Here is a 19,469-nt window from a genome sequence, read left to right on the forward strand (position 1 = left end):
CTGGCAGCGCGCTCTTCCCCACCAGACCTCTCTGGTAGAGCTCTTGCAAGGCAAAAGGAAAAAATCAGGTGGAGCAGGTACTGAGGAACCCGTGGGAACGCTGCTGTTGTCCTTCCAGAGTGTGGTGGCCGAGGACTGAGTGCGATCTGCTTCCTGAGGTGCTGACACTGTGCTGGGATGGTTCAGGATGGAACAGGCAGGATTCCAGAGCACCTGGGGTTTTCTGCAGCTCTCACATGTCAGCCCAGCTCGTGTCAATCTAAGCATGGCGTAGCTGCTATCAGGAATTTTCAGTGTTTTGAAGCATCTCAGTCACCATCTGAGTGCCACATTTAGCAAAACAGAAGCGTCAGAGCATTAGATGCTCAGAAGCATCTTGGTAGGAGTTCCGATGTACTTAGGATTGTCCTGTAGCACTGAGGGGGAACGTTTCATCTGACATCAGTGGATTTCATTTGCAAAAGTGAGTGCCCTGTGTTGATATATCAGTGTGTGCTTCAGAGGAGGTCTTGACATAGCCAGCCAGACATTTTTTTCTTGGTGTGCAGCACAGGGAAGTTAGTGACAAACAAACCTATAGGAAAATATAGCCAGAGAGTAGTGGTCAATGGGACAGAGTCCAGTTGGAGGCCTGTATCCAGTGGAGTCCCTCAAGGGTCAGTACTGGCACCAGTATTGTTCAACATATTCATCAATGACTTGGATAAGGGAATAGAATGCATGGTCAGCAAGTTTGCTGATGACACCAAACTGGGAGGAGTGGCTGACACACCTGAAGGCTGTGCTGCCATTCAGAGAGACCTGGACAGGCTGACGAGTTGGGTGGGGAGAAATTTAATGAAATACAATAAGGGCAAGTGTAGAGTCTTGCATCTGGGTAAGAACAACCCCATGTACCAGTACAAGTTGGGGACTGAACTGCTGGGGAGCAGCACAGGGGAAAGGGACCTGGGGGTCCTGGTGGACAGCAGGATGACCATGAGCCAGCAATGTGCCCTTGTGGCCAAGAAGGCCAATGGCATCCTGGGGTGTATTAGAAGGGGTGTGGTTAGTAGGTCAAGAGAGGGTCTCCTCCCCCTCTACTCTGCCCTGGTGAGGCCGCATCTGGAATATTGTGTCCAGTTCTGGGCCCCTCAGTTCAAGAAGGACAAGGAACTGCTTGAGAGAGTCCAGCGCAGGGCCACAAAGATGATGAAGGGAGTGGAGCATCTCCCTTATGAGGAAAGGCTGAGAGAGCTGGGTCTCTCTAGCTTGGAGAAGAGGAGACTGAGGGGGGACCTCATTAATGTTTATAAATATGTAAAGGGTGACTGTCATGAGGATGGAGCCAGGCTCTTCTCAGTGGCATCCAATGATAGGACAAGGGGAAATGAATATAAGCTGGAACATAGGAGGTTCCGTTTAAACATGAAGAAGAACTTCTTCCCAGTAAGGGTACCAGAACACTGGAACAGGCTGCCCAGAGAGGTTGTGGAGTCTCCTTCTCTGGAGATGTTCCAAACCCGCCTGGATGCGTTCTTGTGTGATCTGATGTAGGTGGTCCTGCTCAGGCAGGGGGATTGGACTAGATGATCCTTTGAGATCCCTTTCAATCCCTAACATTCTGTGGTTCTGTGAAAATAGGGATGATTCTAACGTCTTAAGGAAGTGAGAGCTGAAGAGGGAGCATGAATTGAAAATCATTCTGGTTTGTTGTGTCAGAAAACCTGGGAAGCAAAAGATAGGCTCCAGCAGTCCAGAGACATGCATGTATACTCTACCAAATTGAAATTGTAGCAAAATTTCAGATTTGTGGATAAAAGGTTGATCTCTCCAGCATACTGAGGAGAAAATGCCACTTCTCACAGTTGTATTTCACCCAGAGCTAGACAGTTTTGCAGCATTGGTACCTCTCGTGCTTCACTTGAGCATTCAATATATTTTCAATCCTAGCTGCTAGGTACAAAGGCTGCAGAAGAATCTAATTTTTGTAAAAAAGCGTTGTTTTGACTCTCTAAAATCTGGGCATTACCTTGCAGGTAATCATGACTTGTTGACTGATTACACTGACATACACAATACAAGTAATGAAACTGATAATGCACAGAATAATCTCAGAAGAAAACTGTTGATTATGTTTTGCTAACTTTCTGCTTATATTAATTTTTGCATCAAAATACTATATAAAATTTTATCAGGTAATTTTTAAATTGAAAAGAGTTTGTGTTAACTTATGAGTTTTTTTCTTCCCTTTTTAATGAAAGAAAAATGGAGTTTTGATACCCTGTTGTCTGTGCATCTTTTAAGTATATTATCTCATCTTTTTGTGAGCAGGTGGCTTTAAATTATTTCCTCTGAAGTTACTCTATAACGTTATGCAGGATCCTTCTAAAATCTGTTTTTCAGGAAAATAAATTTTTCTTTTCTTGCAGGGAACTGACTGTCTGATGTTCGTCAGCTCTATTTGGTTGATCTATTTTCTTGCCTTTTCGTGATGAGGGATTGGAACTCACATGACAAATGAGTAAAATTCTCCAGTCTCAGCTGGGAGTCTGAAAAGATGAAGCGAAGACAGAGTTCTAAGACCCAAAAGCAGCCTCTGCAAGTTCACTATAAAAATCAAACTGATCTCTCTTCATGGCAAAAAGGAGGGAGAATTGACCCTGAGAAAAGTGTCCAGAATAATCAGTCTCCTAACAATCAGAAAAATGACAGCAAGCAAGACTCCCTTGAGCAAGCTTTGAGCTACTTTGAGAAAGGTAAGAGCAGTTTTAAGGTTGACTACCTAGGATTGAAAAGATAATAATTGAATTCTTAATAATAATAATAACAATAACAACAACAACAATAATAATAAATCTAATTTTATCTGCTGTTTTCTCTCTTTAATGCATGAACTTTGTAATATTCCTTAATCTTAAAAGATTTTCCCCTTTCTTTCACTATATAAAGAACACAACAACAAAAAATATATGTAGGGACAGTTCAGAGAAGTTTAAAATAGGTCATTTTCAGTTCAGAGGTTGTTTCATCCTTATGTTTGTTGTCTTTTTTTTTGTCCTAGTACAAGACCATGTTTCACTGAAAAAGAACAATGTTAACAATGTTCTGCAGAAACACTTGACTACTGTGGAAAGCATTGCCCTGCAAAGGGGACTACCCCCTGAAGGATTTGATGTTTTGCTAAATGTGGCACTCAGTGGCAAACTTGGTAAAATGTTTATATACTGCTAGCATGTCTTCTCTGAACATCTTTTTCCCCTCTAACCAAACCTGTTTGAGATAATGTGTTTGTGGTGACTGTATTGTTAGGTACTTTAGAGTAAAATTACATTGAAGGATGCCAGAAAGATTAATTTCTGAGTTCATAACCTCAGTTATTGCTACAGGGGAGTGATACCCAGAAAAATATTATGGCAAATATTTTTTTAAAAGCTTATTTCCTTCATTCGTAACTGCAGGCCTCTGAAAGGCTTAAAGTGTGACCTTAGCAACCATTGTGTCTTTTCCTTGTTGTAACTGTTCGTGTAAACTCCTTTTGCCCAAGATCAAAATAATTGAACGAGCTGACATAGTCGTATTAGTGAAATTTGCTAAAATTAAAATGTCATCCTAACAATCGATTCAGCAATGTCACTGCAGCCCTCTTGCTGTTTTCTTAGAAATGGTGGCCACCATTTATACTTCTAAATAATGAAATATTAAATTAAAAAAACTCTAAACTTTCCCCTCCCTCCAACTGAAGAGGAGCACACAGGATTGTTTCCTCATTATGCAAGTAGTTTAGTGCTTTTCTTGATTTAAAATTACTAGTTTATCTCCAGAACACTAATCTGCTGATGATTGAACGACAGTCATATACTCTTTTGTTGAAGGAATTGGTCGTTTAATATTACCAGAAATTTGTGGTTCTGTTGGTTGTCTGTTTCAGTGCCAAAATATTCAATATTCCATTTTCTTTAAGATGGAAATAATTATTTCTCATAATTTTTTGAGGTATAGGTAAATCCCTACTAGATTCTTGTGCACTGTTACTTTAAGCAATGAAGCTCCAAATAATCTTGTCCAGAGGGAATTTTGACCTAAGCTGCAAAACCATATCAAAGAACCTGGTACATGAACACCATCTTATTTTAAATTGTTTGTTTTCCAGCTGATACAGTTAATACTCGTTTACTGAAGAGCCTGATTCCAGCCTCAGTAATACCAGAAACTTCTGTGGTTTCATCTGTATCTTGGTTCTGTGTTGGCAAATGCTCAGGCAACATCCAGGTAACTTAGTAAATGTTTACAGTAGTTACTGCTTCTGCACAGGAGTGATGAGGACAGATTATTTTCAGGAAGCAGAAATCCTGAGGTCTTGATGTACAAGGTTCTTACATAAGATACTGTCATTTAGAAAGATTGACAGACACATCCATTGCTGGAACGGCAGTGGGAACTCAGGAACACTTTTTAAGTGTGAGTGGAAATTTGCAGAATTCCTGCTTGTCTTGTATCTCTGAATTCCTTAGGAATTGTTTCTCCACCAATATTTCTGTGAAATACTTCGGCTATGTGAGGTGTTCTTCACCAACCTCAGCAAGGTATCCCTTAGGTTCTGTCCCTTGGCCAGGACAGCATGAATTAAAAATAGTCTTTTTTCATTTTGTGTAGTCTGCTCAAATGTTTGCATCATCGAATCGTAGAATCGTTTAGGTTGGAAAAGACCCTTGAGATCATCCAGTCCAACCGTAAACCTAACACTGCCAAGTCCACCACTGAACTATGTCCCTAAGTGCCACATCTACATGTCTTTGTCTTCTAAATACCTCCAGGGATGGTGACTCAATCACTTCCTTGGGCAGCCTATTCCAATGCTCGATAACCCTTTGAATAAATTTTTACAAATATCCAATCTAAAACCTCCCCTGGTGCAGCTTGAGGCTGCTTCCTCTTGTCCTATCACTTTTTATCTGGGAAAAGAGGCTCACACCCACCTTGCTACAAGCTTCTTTCAGATTGCTGTAGAGATTGATAAGGTCTCCCTCAGCCTCCTTTTTCTCCAGACTAAACCACCCCAGTTCTCTCAGCTGCTCCTCATCAGACTTGTGCTCTAGACCTGTCCTGGTTTTGACTGGGACAGAGTTCGTTTTTCTTTTTAGCAGCTAGAAGAGCTCTGTGTTTGAGTTTTAGTCTGGGACTCATTATGAGCAGAGCGTTGATAGTGCACTGAGGTTTATAGTTGGTACTGAGACCTCAAGGACTTTTCAGCTTCCTGTGTTCTTGCCAGTGTGCAGGAGCACGGCAGACTGCGAGGGAACATCATAGCTGGGACAAAGGGTCCACAGCTCCCCTTAGAACTTAGACTTAGGATTGAGGGCTAAATTCACTAATGGAGTATTCCATATCATGCAATGTCATACCCAGTGTATAGATGGGGGTTGACTGGAAAAAACTTTCTTGCTCTTCTGAGGGCTCTTGGACTCTCAGTCTCTGAGTGCTCTCTCTCTCGTTCTCTTTTCCGGCCTCTTGTTCATCTAGGATTGTGGTGTCAGGACTTACCTGTTTTGAGATCGTTGCTGGGATGGGACAGGCATTGCTCACTGGTTGGTGAGCAATTACACTGTGCATCGCTTGTTTGTATATGTTATCATTATACATATATATGCACACATGTATTATTATTATTACTACTGCTACTTTTAATTTTATATTATTATTAAATTGCTCTCATCTCAACCCACGAGTTTCCTTCCCTTTTCCCCTTTAATTCTCTTCCCTATTCCTGGGCAGTGGGGAAGGATGAGCAAGTGGCTATGTGGTGTTTAGTTCCTGGCTGGGCTAAACCTTGACAAGGCCCTTCACCAGTTTCGTTGTTCTGCTTTGGACATGTTCCAGCTCCTCAATGTCTGTCTTGTAGTGAGAGGCCCTCAGATCATATCTTAGGGTTAGCACATATTCAGAACTGAGCTGTGTTTTTCCATTCTGATATGGCAGTTGCTACTCTTGGCAGGCTTTCTTCCACAGCTGAATTATCCCCGTACTGTTCATCTGTAGCTGTTTGTCCTTGAGAGGGGAATGTATCCCTAATGATTGTGTCTTTTAAATTGGCCGGTGACTGGTCTGTCTTGCTTTTGTGCATCGCTTAATCTAATATGGCTTTTTTCCTGTCTGCAGCTGCTTTTTTTAAGATGGCTAATCACAATGTTTGACTTCATTGATCACAAAGAACAACTTCATGCCCTCTATGGTTTCTTCTTTTCCTTCCTGCAAGATGAGAAGATGGTAAGGAGAGATGAAGAATATATGGAATTGACAAATTAAACCTAAGTGTTCATTAGTAGTATGCATATTAATGCTAGAATTAGTCTGGAGTAGCTGTTGGTTAGAGACGATTTTCTGATGGTTGGCATTTATTCTATATTTTTTTTTTTTCATTTTGCATTCTAAGATAGCTGGGTAATTTAGATTCAGAAACACGGAAGTATGGTAGGATTATTTTAATTTCACTGCTGTGGTCTGATTGTTTAAACATGTTTCCAAGAATTGCTATTCTGCTTCATAAATAGAGTGACGTTATATACTGTCTAAATTTCCAAGAGTAACCGTGATGCTTCAGTCTCTGGGATTGCCTTTGATGTCAGACATCAACAGGTGAACTCTCCTACTCCTGGGGAGAAACTGACTTGCATATCTTAGGCAAAAAGAAGAAAACCTTTTAGAGCAATGTTTATTTAAAGATAAGAAGTTCTAAATGCTGTTGTACTTAGTTGGTTTGAAGTATAGCTTAAATGAGAACAAGCTATCAGGAGATTTCTGCTACATGGCAACTGTAAAATCCAGGTGCTAGAATATTGAAGTGTTTGGGTTTAGTTCATATTAAGATGATCTTGGCAGTCATATTAGACAGATAGGAAATTGTTAATATTCTTTCAGTTTAGAATATTTTGTGGTTAAGATTTCTAAAGTTCCTAAAGTTCTGAGTTATATTTCCTGCAAGTTTTTAATGGTTTTAGGTCAACATTAGTTACAATTTTTTCATAAAACTGGATTTAATTTCTTACTGTTTAAAATAGCATTTTCAGTCATGATGGGCCAACTGGAAAGTGCACAAGAGTCAGTGCGAAACTAATTTAAGACCCTTACAGCCTCAACTGTAGTTAGAAGCTCTAATAAATTATTTTGATTCAAAGATGCCTTTATTTTCGAAAATAAAATGGTACTTTCACTGCTGACTCTTGAAATATCTAGATCATGTTCCAAAAAAGATCCAAGCTCACTGAATAGCTTGATTACTGTAGGGACTGCTCACAGTGCAGAGAAGGGTTCTAAAGAAAATTGCCATGTGATATGTAAAAAACATGCTACTTCCTAAGGGAAGGAAGGTGTGCTCTGCCCTATTGGGGACATCACGGTGGCTTGAGGCAGCCCTCTGAATGAAGCAATACCAGCCTGTGGAGCCTGTACGTTGCTTGTGGTGTATCCTTGTCAGCAGTCTGCACGAGCAGGATCGTTAATTGCGACCTTTTCTTTGCAGTGCCCCTATGTCTGCCACCTGCTTTACCTGCTGACCAGGAAGGAAAGTGGTGAGTCTACCCAGTTGTATGAGATGGAATACTGTTTTGTTTCTTATCCTGTTTGCTGGCACTATCTTTTTTTTCTAATGGAGCTGATACAATGACTAGCCAATATATTGCTTTTAAGGAAAGAAAGCATGAGTGGTGGTTCAGCCTGATTTGTGTAACGTGTTCTGAATTGGAAAGCTGTCTGTTAGCCTAGAAATATGACTGTTTCGTTCTGCTTGCTTTGACATGACTTTCTATAATAAAAGTGATATTGCATTTTTGCTTAAATGTCTGATAAAGTGGTTTTTAAATCCATTATGTTCTTAATTGTATTTCCAGTCAAGCCTTTTCGGATTAGGAGGCTGCTTGACCTCCAAGTAAAAATGGTGAGTTTATTTCAGATCTTGTAGGTTAATAATGTATGTAATGTGGTTAATGCAGTATGTAAGACTAATGTCCTTACAAGATGGAGTGAAGTGGCTAGTGTCTCAGGATAGAGTTAGACTTGAAATTGGAGGTTGTAGTCTTCGTAGCACCAGGGCTTTTCTGTCTTGCATGTTCATCCCTAAGTTTCATTTGTGTTTTGTGAGCACATGCAATGACCTGCATGAAGTTATACGTTTTGTGGCTAGGTGTGGTAAAATCTCTGAAGCAAGGGGCAGCTTCATTTATCTATTGCCATCTTCAATTTTCTGTTCATCTTCCTTTTTCAAGTGGTATCAAAAAATGACAGAGAATATAAGGTTGTAGAGGATCTTGCTCCCTTTTTTATAAGAAAAAATGTAGCTATGTGTTTGGAGCATTTAGCAGAAGACTGTATTTTTCATAGCTTTGATTGTTAAATTCCTTTTTATTAGAGTTATGACTCCAGAAAGTTTGTTTTTCAATCCCCTTCCTATGGTATTTCATTGACACAGGTTCTGCTCTTCCTTTCATTTTCAGTTGTTCATCTGTGGTTACTTACTGATATGTAGCTTTCTAAAGCTTTTAGTAATCACTGGGTTTTTTTTTTTTCTTCTAGAATACAGCATTCAATTTCTATATTCAAAACATACCTTGCATGTTTTTCCTTTTGTTCTGCTATTTGACAGGGAATGCAGTCTCATCTGCAGGCTCTACTATCACTTTACAAACTCTTCTGTCCTGAGCTGGTGACCATAACCCTTCCTGGGAAATGAAGGTAAGGAATTAGATTAAATCTGTTTGGAACCAGTACTCATGACAGTATTTTTGTCAAGCTTTCCATTTAAGCAATAGCATGATTTGGTGGTGAAAATCAATTCTATTTCCTCTTTTCACTGAGTAAAATCAGGTTTAGATGAGGATTCCTCGCCTTGATTTTTGTTTCCTTTTTCAGCATAAAGAGGTGATTTGAAGTGGAATGGCATCTACCTTTATTCTTATGAGGATTACTTTAATCCTCCTTTTGATGTTCTTGCTGAGTTTGACTTGTTTCACACAATGTAAAGTTCTTCAGGAAACAAACTGTCTTCTTTGTACAAGGCTTTGTCCAAATTGCTGGCTTCTCAAGTACAAACAACAATGGAAGTCGGCAAGTAACTTCCCACTTGGAAAGCCTATGTCATAGGAAAGGGGAAAAAAAAAAAGGGTGTGGGAAAATGCAGTAAGCTGATTTGTCAGAGCCTCAAGGTAACAGCAAAAAATATGACTTTGCTTTTAGAGAAGTCTATGTGTATGCTTAGCCCTTTGACCAGGTAGAATATATGTAGCAGAAACTGAATATATAACAGAAAAATAGCAGCAGGTGAGACCTAAATCCTGCAACAACTTTTCTTTTGGTACTTCAATGGGATAAGTGTAAGGTTTGTTGGTTTTTAGTTTTGAGGGATTTTTTTTGAGACATTTAATTTATATGTAGGCAAGTTGTGTTTCTATAAAAGAAAATTTGTTTTATTTCAATTTGCTTGTGTACTTACATTGCTCTGTAAATTTCTACTTTGCATTGTACAGCACAGTCATCTGTTGGAGAATTTGTTTTTTGGCATGCATGGAAGTGAAGTAAATAACTAACAACTAAAACCCAAATACATCTTCAACTGTTTTAGGAACACACTGTGTTAACTTTTGTAATAAAAGTTTGATTACTTAAGCCCAAACCAATCTGAGTACTTTTGTGATGGTTTGGCACTTAATTAGTATTTAAAGACTGATTGCAATTGAAGTGACAAAACATAAGTTTTGTGCAGAAAAGGCTCATTTTTCCAATTTTCTTTTTAGCTGTAGTATCTATATTAATTTGAGAATTCATTGAATCCTTCTGTTTGGCAGATATCACTGATGCTTGATTTGGGAAGCTTTACTAGTAACTTGCATAACGTACCTTGGTCATGTTTTGTTTTAATGGATACTCGAGATTTACTCTATGAATTGATGATTGATCTGAATGAGGATTATAAATCAGAAGTGTTGGAGAACTGTTCTGAAAAAGGGGACATCATTTCAGAAAGAAATAGAAGTGTAACTGTTGAACTATAGTCAAATGGTAATGAAACTGAGGAACGATGAGAGTCCTGTGCTGTGAAACCCCAGCTTCTTGGTCTGTCAAGCAGAGCTGAGTGTATATCCATCACTCTGGTGACGTTTATCAGAGTAGAAACTGATCTTTCTGTTGCTTTGTCTTAGTTTGGCTTCTTGCATAGATGTCTGATTTATGTTTTCAGACTTTCTTCAAGAATTCAGATGGCCCGTGGAAAGCAGCAATCAATGCAGTAAGGCGAAGAAAACACGAAAATTTTCCAGTATCCCAGCCACTGTTTTTAGGCACAGCTCAACCTCGGTCACGAAAAAGGGTAGGTTATGGGCCTAAGGTAGACCCTAGAAGGTGCCAAAAAAGCTGTTTTATTATGTATATTGGCAAATAATGAGAGTCAGCTTTATTTCAGCACTGGGAAGGGTGGAGTAGCTATATAGAAATGCAACTTTTCCATTATAGTGAAAGCCTGGATATTTTTTTTGCAAAACAGGATCTTTATGGGAACACTGGTTACAAGTGCACTTGATTGCATTGGAAACCGAGTCATTGCTATTCATTTGTGTTTCTTTTCTACAGAAATGGGAATACCCAGTTGGTTATACCTGCAAGCAGTACAAACAAAAATAATTTAAAAGATGACAAGGAAAAGAACCATGTTGATTTGTACAGTACAAATGAGTCTTTTCCAGTGGAGCAGCTGCAGACCTTTTCCTCAGCTCCTACAAAATATCTGTCATCTAGAGGTGAGTTTCAGGAAGGTCTTAGTAAGCTCACTGAATGTTCTGAGAGATCAGAGGATATTCCTTTATTCCCTGTTTCTATGTGAATAGTGTGTGGGTTACCTGGTTCTGACAAAGCACCTAGTCCTACCTGAGGATGATGAATGAGTCCTAGAGATGGTCTTGTTGCCAGTAAAAGGACTGGACAGCTCTGATAAAATGAGATTCTCTGGCAATTTGCTGATGTAAATACTGAATAACTCTTTATTTCTTTCTTTTTATTTTCCTTGATTTCTCTTGCAGTTTCCTTCCCAGATGGGTTCAGTGCTAACAAACCCTTTATTGCTTCACTACATGAATTGTATCAAAGATGAATCTATTTACCTAAGGCTCTACTATTGGATGGGGCAGACTCTTCAGGAAGGTAGGAACTTAGTATTACCTTTCATGGGAGGGAGGTAAAGGATGTCTGAGGCTTTCACCTTTCAGTAATGGTACTTTCCTATTTAGATCTATACTGATATCATATAGTGTTAAAACAACTGCTGGAGAACTGAATTTTGTTTCTGATTGTTCTTATTCTTGCTGTGCTCATATTCAAGTACAGTATTCTCTCCTGTTTAGAATGCACCTGGTGTGTGGCTGATAATAACCAATATGAAGAAGAATTCAAGGACTTCCTGGAAACTGTCTACAAGACAGAGTGTTTCTTGCAGGTAAGTACCTGTTTTGTGGAAGCCAAGGGTTTCACAAAGTCTTTCCATTAAAGTACTTTTGGGACTTCCCTGTTTCCTGCAGTATCTCTGAGAAGCGACAGTATCTCAAGTAATAAAAATACATATTCCTATAGCGAGTCAAATTCTGGAGATGGCCTTGTTTTCTACAGGAAAGATAATTTGAGAATGGTATTGAGAGTGATTATTTGAATGTCCTGGTAAATTGTCATGGCAGGAAGGAGGTGTAAGCCTCTTTCTTGCTCCAGGGTGAAGTGAGCATGGCAAGGTGCAGACATATGAAATGAGTTTTTGAATGTTCATCTTCTGCTTTGTAGGAAGGATTTTCTTCCTGTGAAGAGTTTCTGTACAAGAGCCTTCCTCTCTGGGATGGCTTCTGCTGCCGATCACAAATCCTCAGACTTGTGAGCTGGATCCCCCTCAGCAGCTTCTCTGGTATGTGTTGCAGATCCTTTGGGTGAGACTGGACAGTGTCTGATCTTGGGGAATAGAATTTGTGCAGAGATATACTGCTTTCTCATTTGTTTCAGAAATGAAGTCCACATCTCTACGATCCTCTGGCACAGCTCTTTTTCACATCGTCCCTTTACTTTAAGGTAATTTAAGTGATTACAGTGGCTGTTTACTTCTAGTTAATATTATTATCTGTGCTTGTCAGGTGTAGCAGTCTTAGGGATTGTATAGTGGACTTCTTTTGGGGAAGTATGTGCCCAACGAGGGTAAAATACATACTTACAACTTAAATTCTTAGGAATTTAAGTGTCTTTAATATATTTTCTTTTTTGACTGAAATTAAACTAGGGCACTGAAAATATTAAACTGGGGCACTGGAAATAAAAAGAACTGATAGTACACAAGACAATAGTTGGTTTGGTTTATTGCACTTTTAACTCAACTTTTCCTGGAGTATGAGAGTTTCAAATACTGTGTAATGCATACATTCAGTTCAAGGGGTCATGCAATTATCTCACTGCTCTTTGTGGGTCCTGAGAAACTCTTGATATCTTTCCTTGTATATGTCAATTGTCATGGCATTTTTTGTTTAGTATTATTCACTTGTGCAAATTGTCATCAACCCATTTTCTTTTGCCTCTTGCAGTGCAGTGTTCTCCGAGAGCCTGAAACAGCTGTTGCAGAACTGGTTAAATTGGCATGTAAGTAATCTGGATTCAGAGTCTGACTCTCAATTCCATTCCTTGTAAGTTTGTCTGAAATAAATGCAATTCAGTGTTCTAGGCATTGTTCACTAGCGTATTTAGGTATATATTATAGCCCCATTACCTAGCATAAAGACTGACTGGAAGGTTAATAATGCTGTAATGTTTCTGCTATATTGTAAGCTACCTTGTCAATCCTGTTCTTTTCTTTGAAGAGGAAGACACTGAAATGTCCAGAAGTCAAAATCCTTGTAACACTGACAGCTGGGTCACATTTGTAATAATGTTGGTAACATATTGTTACTTGGTATATTGAAGAACAAATGCATGTTGCCGAATGCTTGGCGAGGGGGAAGGATAAACTTCAGTTTCTTTTTTTTTACCATTCATGAAGAGGTGTATGTACTAATGTTGCATCATGTCATTGCTGCAGGAATACCACCCTTTCTGGACTGGTGAATGTGGTGGCTGAAACTGATCCACTTTGTTGGATGGATCTCTACTGTTGCGTTGCGTTTGGAAAACAATTCTACTTTCTTGCTGTACTTCATCTTGGATTTCTATGAGACTGTATGTATCCCATTCATTTGGCTTTCAAAATCCCAGTACTCTAAGGCTGTTTGCATTTTTTTAAGCTAAAACAGCTTCCTCATTATATTTTACAGAACTTTGTGATTAAATGCAAGAATGTTCCAAATACTTGCGAGATCTACAGGTGATAGCTGCTGCTGTTGCATCCATAGGCAGAACTAAATGTGCTGCTAGAAAGTGGTTTCTCTTAAGTCAGAGGTGAACTGTGGAAAGGGAAGAAACAATATGGCATAACATGCTTTTTAATGCTAATTTATAGAAAAGAACAACGTTCAGTTCAATTTCAAAAAACATATCCTGAATTTTTCTTTAAATGTTTTCTTAAAAAATGGTATTGTTTTCCCAGTTTGTCCTGTAAACAAACTAAGCAGCACCAAATAGGCTTAAGCCTATTCTCTAGCTTCCTCACATACTCTCTGCAGATGTGCTAAATGCCATGTGAACTCCAGCCATGCTGTTGTTGCTCCTATGATTTGGATAAACTGTGAAGATTTGAAAAAACAATGATAGTTCTGGGATCTACTTGTAACTAAAACTTGTCCAGTAAAAATGCACAAAACTAATGGGCAACAACATCTGTGTAAGGCAGTGTGTTTAAAATAAGTAAATGCTCATTTAATGGGAACATACAGAGAATCATACACCCTTCGATATATGATTATTGGTGCTCTAGCAGACATCTAGGATTTGAATTCAGAACTCTAGAGATTTCTGAAATCAAGCAGCTGAGATTAAGTAAAGAGTCCAGATTTCTGAAAATACCAGTAATTCAGTTACATACAGATACCTGCCTGTCTCTTACATGGTATGGCTGTACTGAAGGCAAGAGGGAAAAGTGAAGGTCTGGCAAACAATCTTGAGTGAACTAAAGTCTGTAATGAGATTAAGGGAAGGAGTCCTAAAACAACTGTTCGCCTAATTAAGAAAATGTAAAAAGTATTCATCTTTGGTATGGAGGCTGTCACAGCTTAATTTTTTATGGTCTGAGCTGTTTTAACTAGATACGTGTATTAGACCACTGCTCTTCTGAGAACAATGCCTACCTTCCTCAAAAGCATACCTGTGGGAATATTTAGTGTGGCTGAGCTATAGAGGACAGTAATGTGTTAAGTTACAGCAATATTACTTTCAATTATTTATCCATACTATCATTATAGCTGAAGATTTTGTTAAATTTGCAGAAATTTTAAAATATCTTTTTTACTCGAAACTCAACCTTGAATTCTAAGCATGAGTCTGATAATAACCCCATGTTTTATGGCCATATCATCTTGTCTTAGAGCAAAACTTTAATTGTGTGTTCCTGCAATTCCAGCAAAGTCAAATAGATTTAATTTCCCAGTTGGAAGAGATGTATGGTCTGTTTGGCTTGCTGCTATCAGCAAACTAGGTTAGGAACAAGGTCAGGTCTAATGCAATCCCAGCTATGTATGTTGGAATGATCTAAAAGATCAGAAAAATTGGCTGCTACAGAGATCTGGGTAGATTTGACTCAACAAGTAACCATGTCAAAACATCTGGTATACCTAAACGTTGAAGCAGAGACTGAGATATGAACTGATGAACATATACTGAGAAAGAAACAAATGGAATTGCTTCACCCTGGCCTTCCTCCTAGGTCAAGTTGATGGAGCTGGCTCAAATGGAGTGTCATGCCCTCTTTTGCTCTTAGATGCTTCGGGGTTTGTTAATGGCAGTAATAATCTGCTTGGATTTGCTTTGTTCCTGCAGGTGTGTGACGTGTATCTGAGGTACAGTCTGCCTTTGTTGATTATGCCTCCTGCTGGAGTTTTCTACCCAGCACTTCTCAGCATGGATTCTGTCAGCTTGAATCAGCTCTGCTATATTATGTACAGGTACTATAAATGGGGTGAGCTGTAGGGACTTCTTGTTGTCTCTTCAGTCTTTTGGAAATAAAATTACTTTGGTGTAAAACCTGAGATCTACTTTTTCTTACCATGTAAGACAAAGGTGAAAGTTGCAGTTGTGCCCAGCTTTCATAATAGAGGAATTCATAGCTGTAGTTCCTACTCTTCTTTTCTCAGTCTGTTATCCAAAATAGCAGGATTCTGACCTCTTTCCTATATCGTTTCCATATCTTTGATATGTGAAGGAAGGAGTTGCTATATTATTTTGAGAGAATTTAAGTCAGCCAGCTGGAATCGCTAGTAGTTAATTATACAACTCCTCACTCCAGTGCTTTGACCACTAGACTTGAGCTTTTCCTTACAGTCTCCATATGTGTTGAGTAGGAAGCACTTCTGCCACCTCCAAACTTAGTGGAATTAGGGACTGCCTTGTGCTGCCTGCAGGTCCAAAGACAGCCCTGTTTAGCTCTCTGCAGGATCCACCACCATGGCTGCTGTTCTTGGCCGTCTTAGTTTTAGTGGTTGCATCTGAGAAGAAGAGGAGTAGCCAATTGCTGACAGCTGGTGCAGGGGCTCTCCATGTGGCTTTTTCTCTAAGGAGTCTGCAGGGTAATTAACATGACATGATGGTCTCTGGGAAATAGGAGGCACTAGTGTTTGTTCTGTGGAACAACTGTCAAGCTGCATTACTTTCAGTGGCTCCTGTTTCTCTGCCTAGCGAATGGAAGTCTCTCTCCTTAAAATACACTGTATTTTTCTGCTTGATTTTAAGGCTGTATGCCAATTCTTGCATGTTGCCTTTATGAAGGTGACTGTCCCAAGCAAAACTGGTCATGTCTTAATCATTTAAGAGGTGAATATTATTGGATGTCTCCCTGCTCTGCCTGGAAAAGTAGGGTCTATGCCAAGTGATGAGTCCCTTTGAATTCTTTTTCGTATCTCTCTTTTTGACTAGTAAAGTTTGAAGATCTCTTTCATGGGCAAAATAAGCTTTCTTTTAATACATTCCTCCAGCTTTTTTCAACACTGGTAGGTAGTAAAAATTTACAGGCACCTGTCTTTCTCTTTTGTTTGTTTTTTCAGGTATCGAACCAACCTGGTGGCTGCAAAAGAAAATGAGCTGAGTAAAAAGGTATTGTGGAAAAACCTGCTGTGTGCTAGAATGGACCTTAGCAAGGAGTTGAATTGAATGGAGATGAGGTGTTCTGATGGCATTCTTTAAAGACTGGAGGGAGCACACAACTGCTTTGAGGATGCTATTATTATTGTTTTCTTGTCCCTCAGAAAATACTGCAATTCAAGTTCAGTAGCCAGACTACCAGGAGTACAACCAGTATATAATAGCTATGGTGGGTTGTCTGTGGACATCCAGTGCATTCCAGAAGGATGTTCATCCTCAAGGTCTTCAAATGAATGATGAACTGCTGAAGAAAACCACAGTGCAGGAATTCAAAAACCAGCTTTAACATTGTCTACCACCCAGCCATGAGGGCTATGCTATCCTCTTCCTGCAGCAGGTAATGGGTGTAGGCCAACATGTGGGCGTTTGGCAGCACCAGATGTTCCATCTTCATGGTTTCTCTAGAGAAGTGTCTCTCAGCGTGCTGGCTGACTTACAGGGTCCACTGAGCTTTCAAAATCTGGTAGGGCATTCTGTGTTTGCGTCAGATCAGTGGAACAATTTCAGTAGTCTTTGCATGGTGAAAGTGTGAATGTAACAGTTTCAGATGCGAATTTGTGCTTATGATCATTTTGAGGGTAGAACTGAAATAGCTAAATAACGAAATGACTAATTCAGTAAAAGCTTCCTATAGTGCATTCTGCCCCACAAAATATGAAGCATGACCTAAGCATTTAAACTCTAGAAAATCAAGAAATACGTTGTTAAATTGTATACGAGTGCGCACAGTACTTTTAGCAGGGCTTTCTGGCTCTTGCAGTAGCTTTTGAGAATGACTTATTAAAAAAGAAACAGAAGCAGCTACTTCAAGTACAGAAGTAAGATATATGGTGCAGTATTGTATTGTCTGATATGAGTTCTGGTAGTAGTTGTCTTGAATTCTGGTTGCCATCATGTGTTCAATGCAGCTACTGAATAGTGGAGGGAGCAGCTTGCCAGAGTTGTTGTTCCCAGATGTGCGTACTGCTCTGAGAAAATCAGGTTTTGTAGGCTCTCCAAGGGGTGCACACAGATGCTGTTTTGTTGTGAGGAACACTGGCAGACTGAAGGTGTGTGTAGGTGTGACTCCTGGAACGAAGCAAGGGAAACCTGAGGTTAACATTGAAGCAAAGAATGCTGGTTAGGAACACTTCACAAATTTGCCTTTGTTTATATACTCAGTGTCCTGAATCTAGGTAGTTTGTGTCTTACTGCTGATTAAAACCAAGTTTTGTCTTTGCCAGAAGAGGGTATTTTATTTTTCTTATATACAACTTCTTTTCCTTGATCTTTCTCCTGTTGTGGCAGGATTAGTTTTTGATATCTTTTGTCTAGATCCTTTCTGTTCTGAGACTTCCTGATTCCTCTTTGTAACTTTTGTAAGGAAAAAAACAAACAAAAACCCACAAACCCAAACACATACCCCCCCCAAAAGAAACAAAACAAAACACCAAAAACCAAACACGCACAAAAAAAACACCACTAAACTGAAAAAAGCCCAAACCTTTCTGGTGGAGAATTTTTTTGTTCTTCCTGCTGCAGGAACAAGACAGAGATTTTGCTTAGCAGCTATCACAGATGTATCTTGAGACAGGAAAAAATATTTAGCTGCTGTGCCATCTTTTTTAAAACACTTCAGTGCTGAGCACCAGAGGGCACTGCTCTGCAGCACGCTGGGAGAACACAAGGAATAATCTAAATGTCAGTAGGTTCTCTCCTTCTATTCCTATTGCTGGGAATTATCTATCTAATGTTTTGAAGAGATAAAGGTTAAACATACCTACAAGTATTCTCTGTTGCTATCCAGTAATGCAGCTGCACAGGACAAGAGGGTCTCCACATTACCTTGCCACTTGTGGCAGTATGATACTGAAAGCCCATTCTGAAGCATGATTAAAAAATCTCTGAATTTCTTTGCACACCAGCAATTTCTGGTTGAGGAGGGGACTAAACAGAGGCCCAGCAACTCTGGACATTTTTTTTTTTTTTATCTGACTTGATACTGCTTTTATTCCCTCTCCTTAAGGCTTGGCCAGATGATACCGCCTTCAACTTCAGTTTAATTAAGGTAAGATTTCTTGTTCTAGTGAAGTGAAAACAGGCAATTTTCAGCAACTATGTAGAAAAGAATGAGGTGATAATATTCATCAATTCTCAAATGCTCTATAAAATTTTTGAAAGGGGAAAATTCCAGCTGTAGACTTTGGTTCAATAGGGCCAAATATGAGGACGTCAACATCTGAGAAGTTATGTATCTAGCCATCTGTGGGTAGTGATCTGAGATTTTTATATATTTCCTCCACAAGCCAGTGCAGCATCAGGACAAGGCAGTTGATTGTTCTCTGCAGGCTCCAGAAAAAGTTATGGAGTTTGTGTACTTGAAGCAGAATTTCTGTCATCTATAAACTTTAATATTACGTTTCTGAGATGCATGTGTAGCTTTGTTACAGCTTTGAACAGGCATCCTCCACTGAGCAAGTACAGTGGTGTCCCGCTTTCCCCCGCCCCCCCCCTTTCCCCTCCCCCTTCTGGAATAAAGGCTTTAATACCAATGTTCATTTGGTTCCTGACACCTTCACTGTTGATCCAATAGGCTTTACTCTTTTTTGAACTGGGATTTATAAACATCTTCAGCATTAAAAAAAAAAAACAATAATTTGTCATGTTCAAGCTAAGAATATGTAATACATAAGTGAAAACTTTGGGTGTTTGGGAACAGGATGTGACCCTATATATTTGTGGGTATCTACAGACTAGGATGGATATTGTCAAACTGTGGAAGGTGGTATTTGCAGACCTTTTCAGATTGGCCTAAGAAGGAGACAAAGCTATGTCCTGCTCATCTGACTATTCTTTCCTTTTTATAGGGAAAGAAGTGGAACTGGTATCTGGAATATCTCTATGCACAAGGTTTAAAGGGCCTGAAGGTCTTTATTGAAAGCAGCATCAATCGTGTTTCCCAGGCCTCACAGTAAAGCAGGGAATGTGCAAGTGTGACCCTGGGACTCACTGGAGCCTTTTTATCATCTGGAATAGGAAAGCAGAATATAATGAACTATGTCACTAATTCTTCCTTCCTCAGAGGAAAGAAACAGCAATTACCATTGTCTGCATTTTTGTACTGACATCTGTTTTAGGAAAGTGAAAACACGGAAGGAAGGCTTAGGCTGACTTGGTTCACTAATGTTGAACTTCCTCTTGTCCCTGCTGAACTTCTCTGA

At 39.4% G+C, this 19,469-nt stretch overlaps 1 protein-coding gene across 1 annotated transcript; it reads left to right on the forward strand.

The window, feature by feature from the left end:
* Positions 1–2,539: 2,539 nt before the first annotated feature.
* Positions 2,540–19,223, forward strand: CENPI (centromere protein I). The gene is given in 28 exon segments (XM_086619903.1): positions 2,540–2,738; positions 3,044–3,190; positions 4,133–4,251; positions 6,139–6,246; positions 7,499–7,547; positions 7,866–7,912; positions 8,618–8,695; positions 10,208–10,336; positions 10,597–10,602; positions 10,604–10,726; positions 10,728–10,763; positions 11,043–11,163; positions 11,364–11,455; positions 11,791–11,908; positions 12,004–12,014; positions 12,016–12,069; positions 12,573–12,584; positions 12,586–12,671; positions 13,064–13,103; positions 13,105–13,200; positions 14,953–15,077; positions 16,173–16,221; positions 16,374–16,401; positions 16,404–16,546; positions 16,548–16,578; positions 16,581–16,606; positions 18,275–18,316; positions 19,116–19,223. Coding segments are annotated over 28 exon segments (2,223 nt in total).
* Positions 19,224–19,469: the final 246 nt, after the last annotated feature.

This window comes from Tauraco erythrolophus, chromosome 13, assembly GCF_009769465.1.
Source record: "Tauraco erythrolophus isolate bTauEry1 chromosome 13, bTauEry1.pri, whole genome shotgun sequence".
Lineage (NCBI taxonomy): Eukaryota > Metazoa > Chordata > Aves > Musophagiformes > Musophagidae > Tauraco > Tauraco erythrolophus.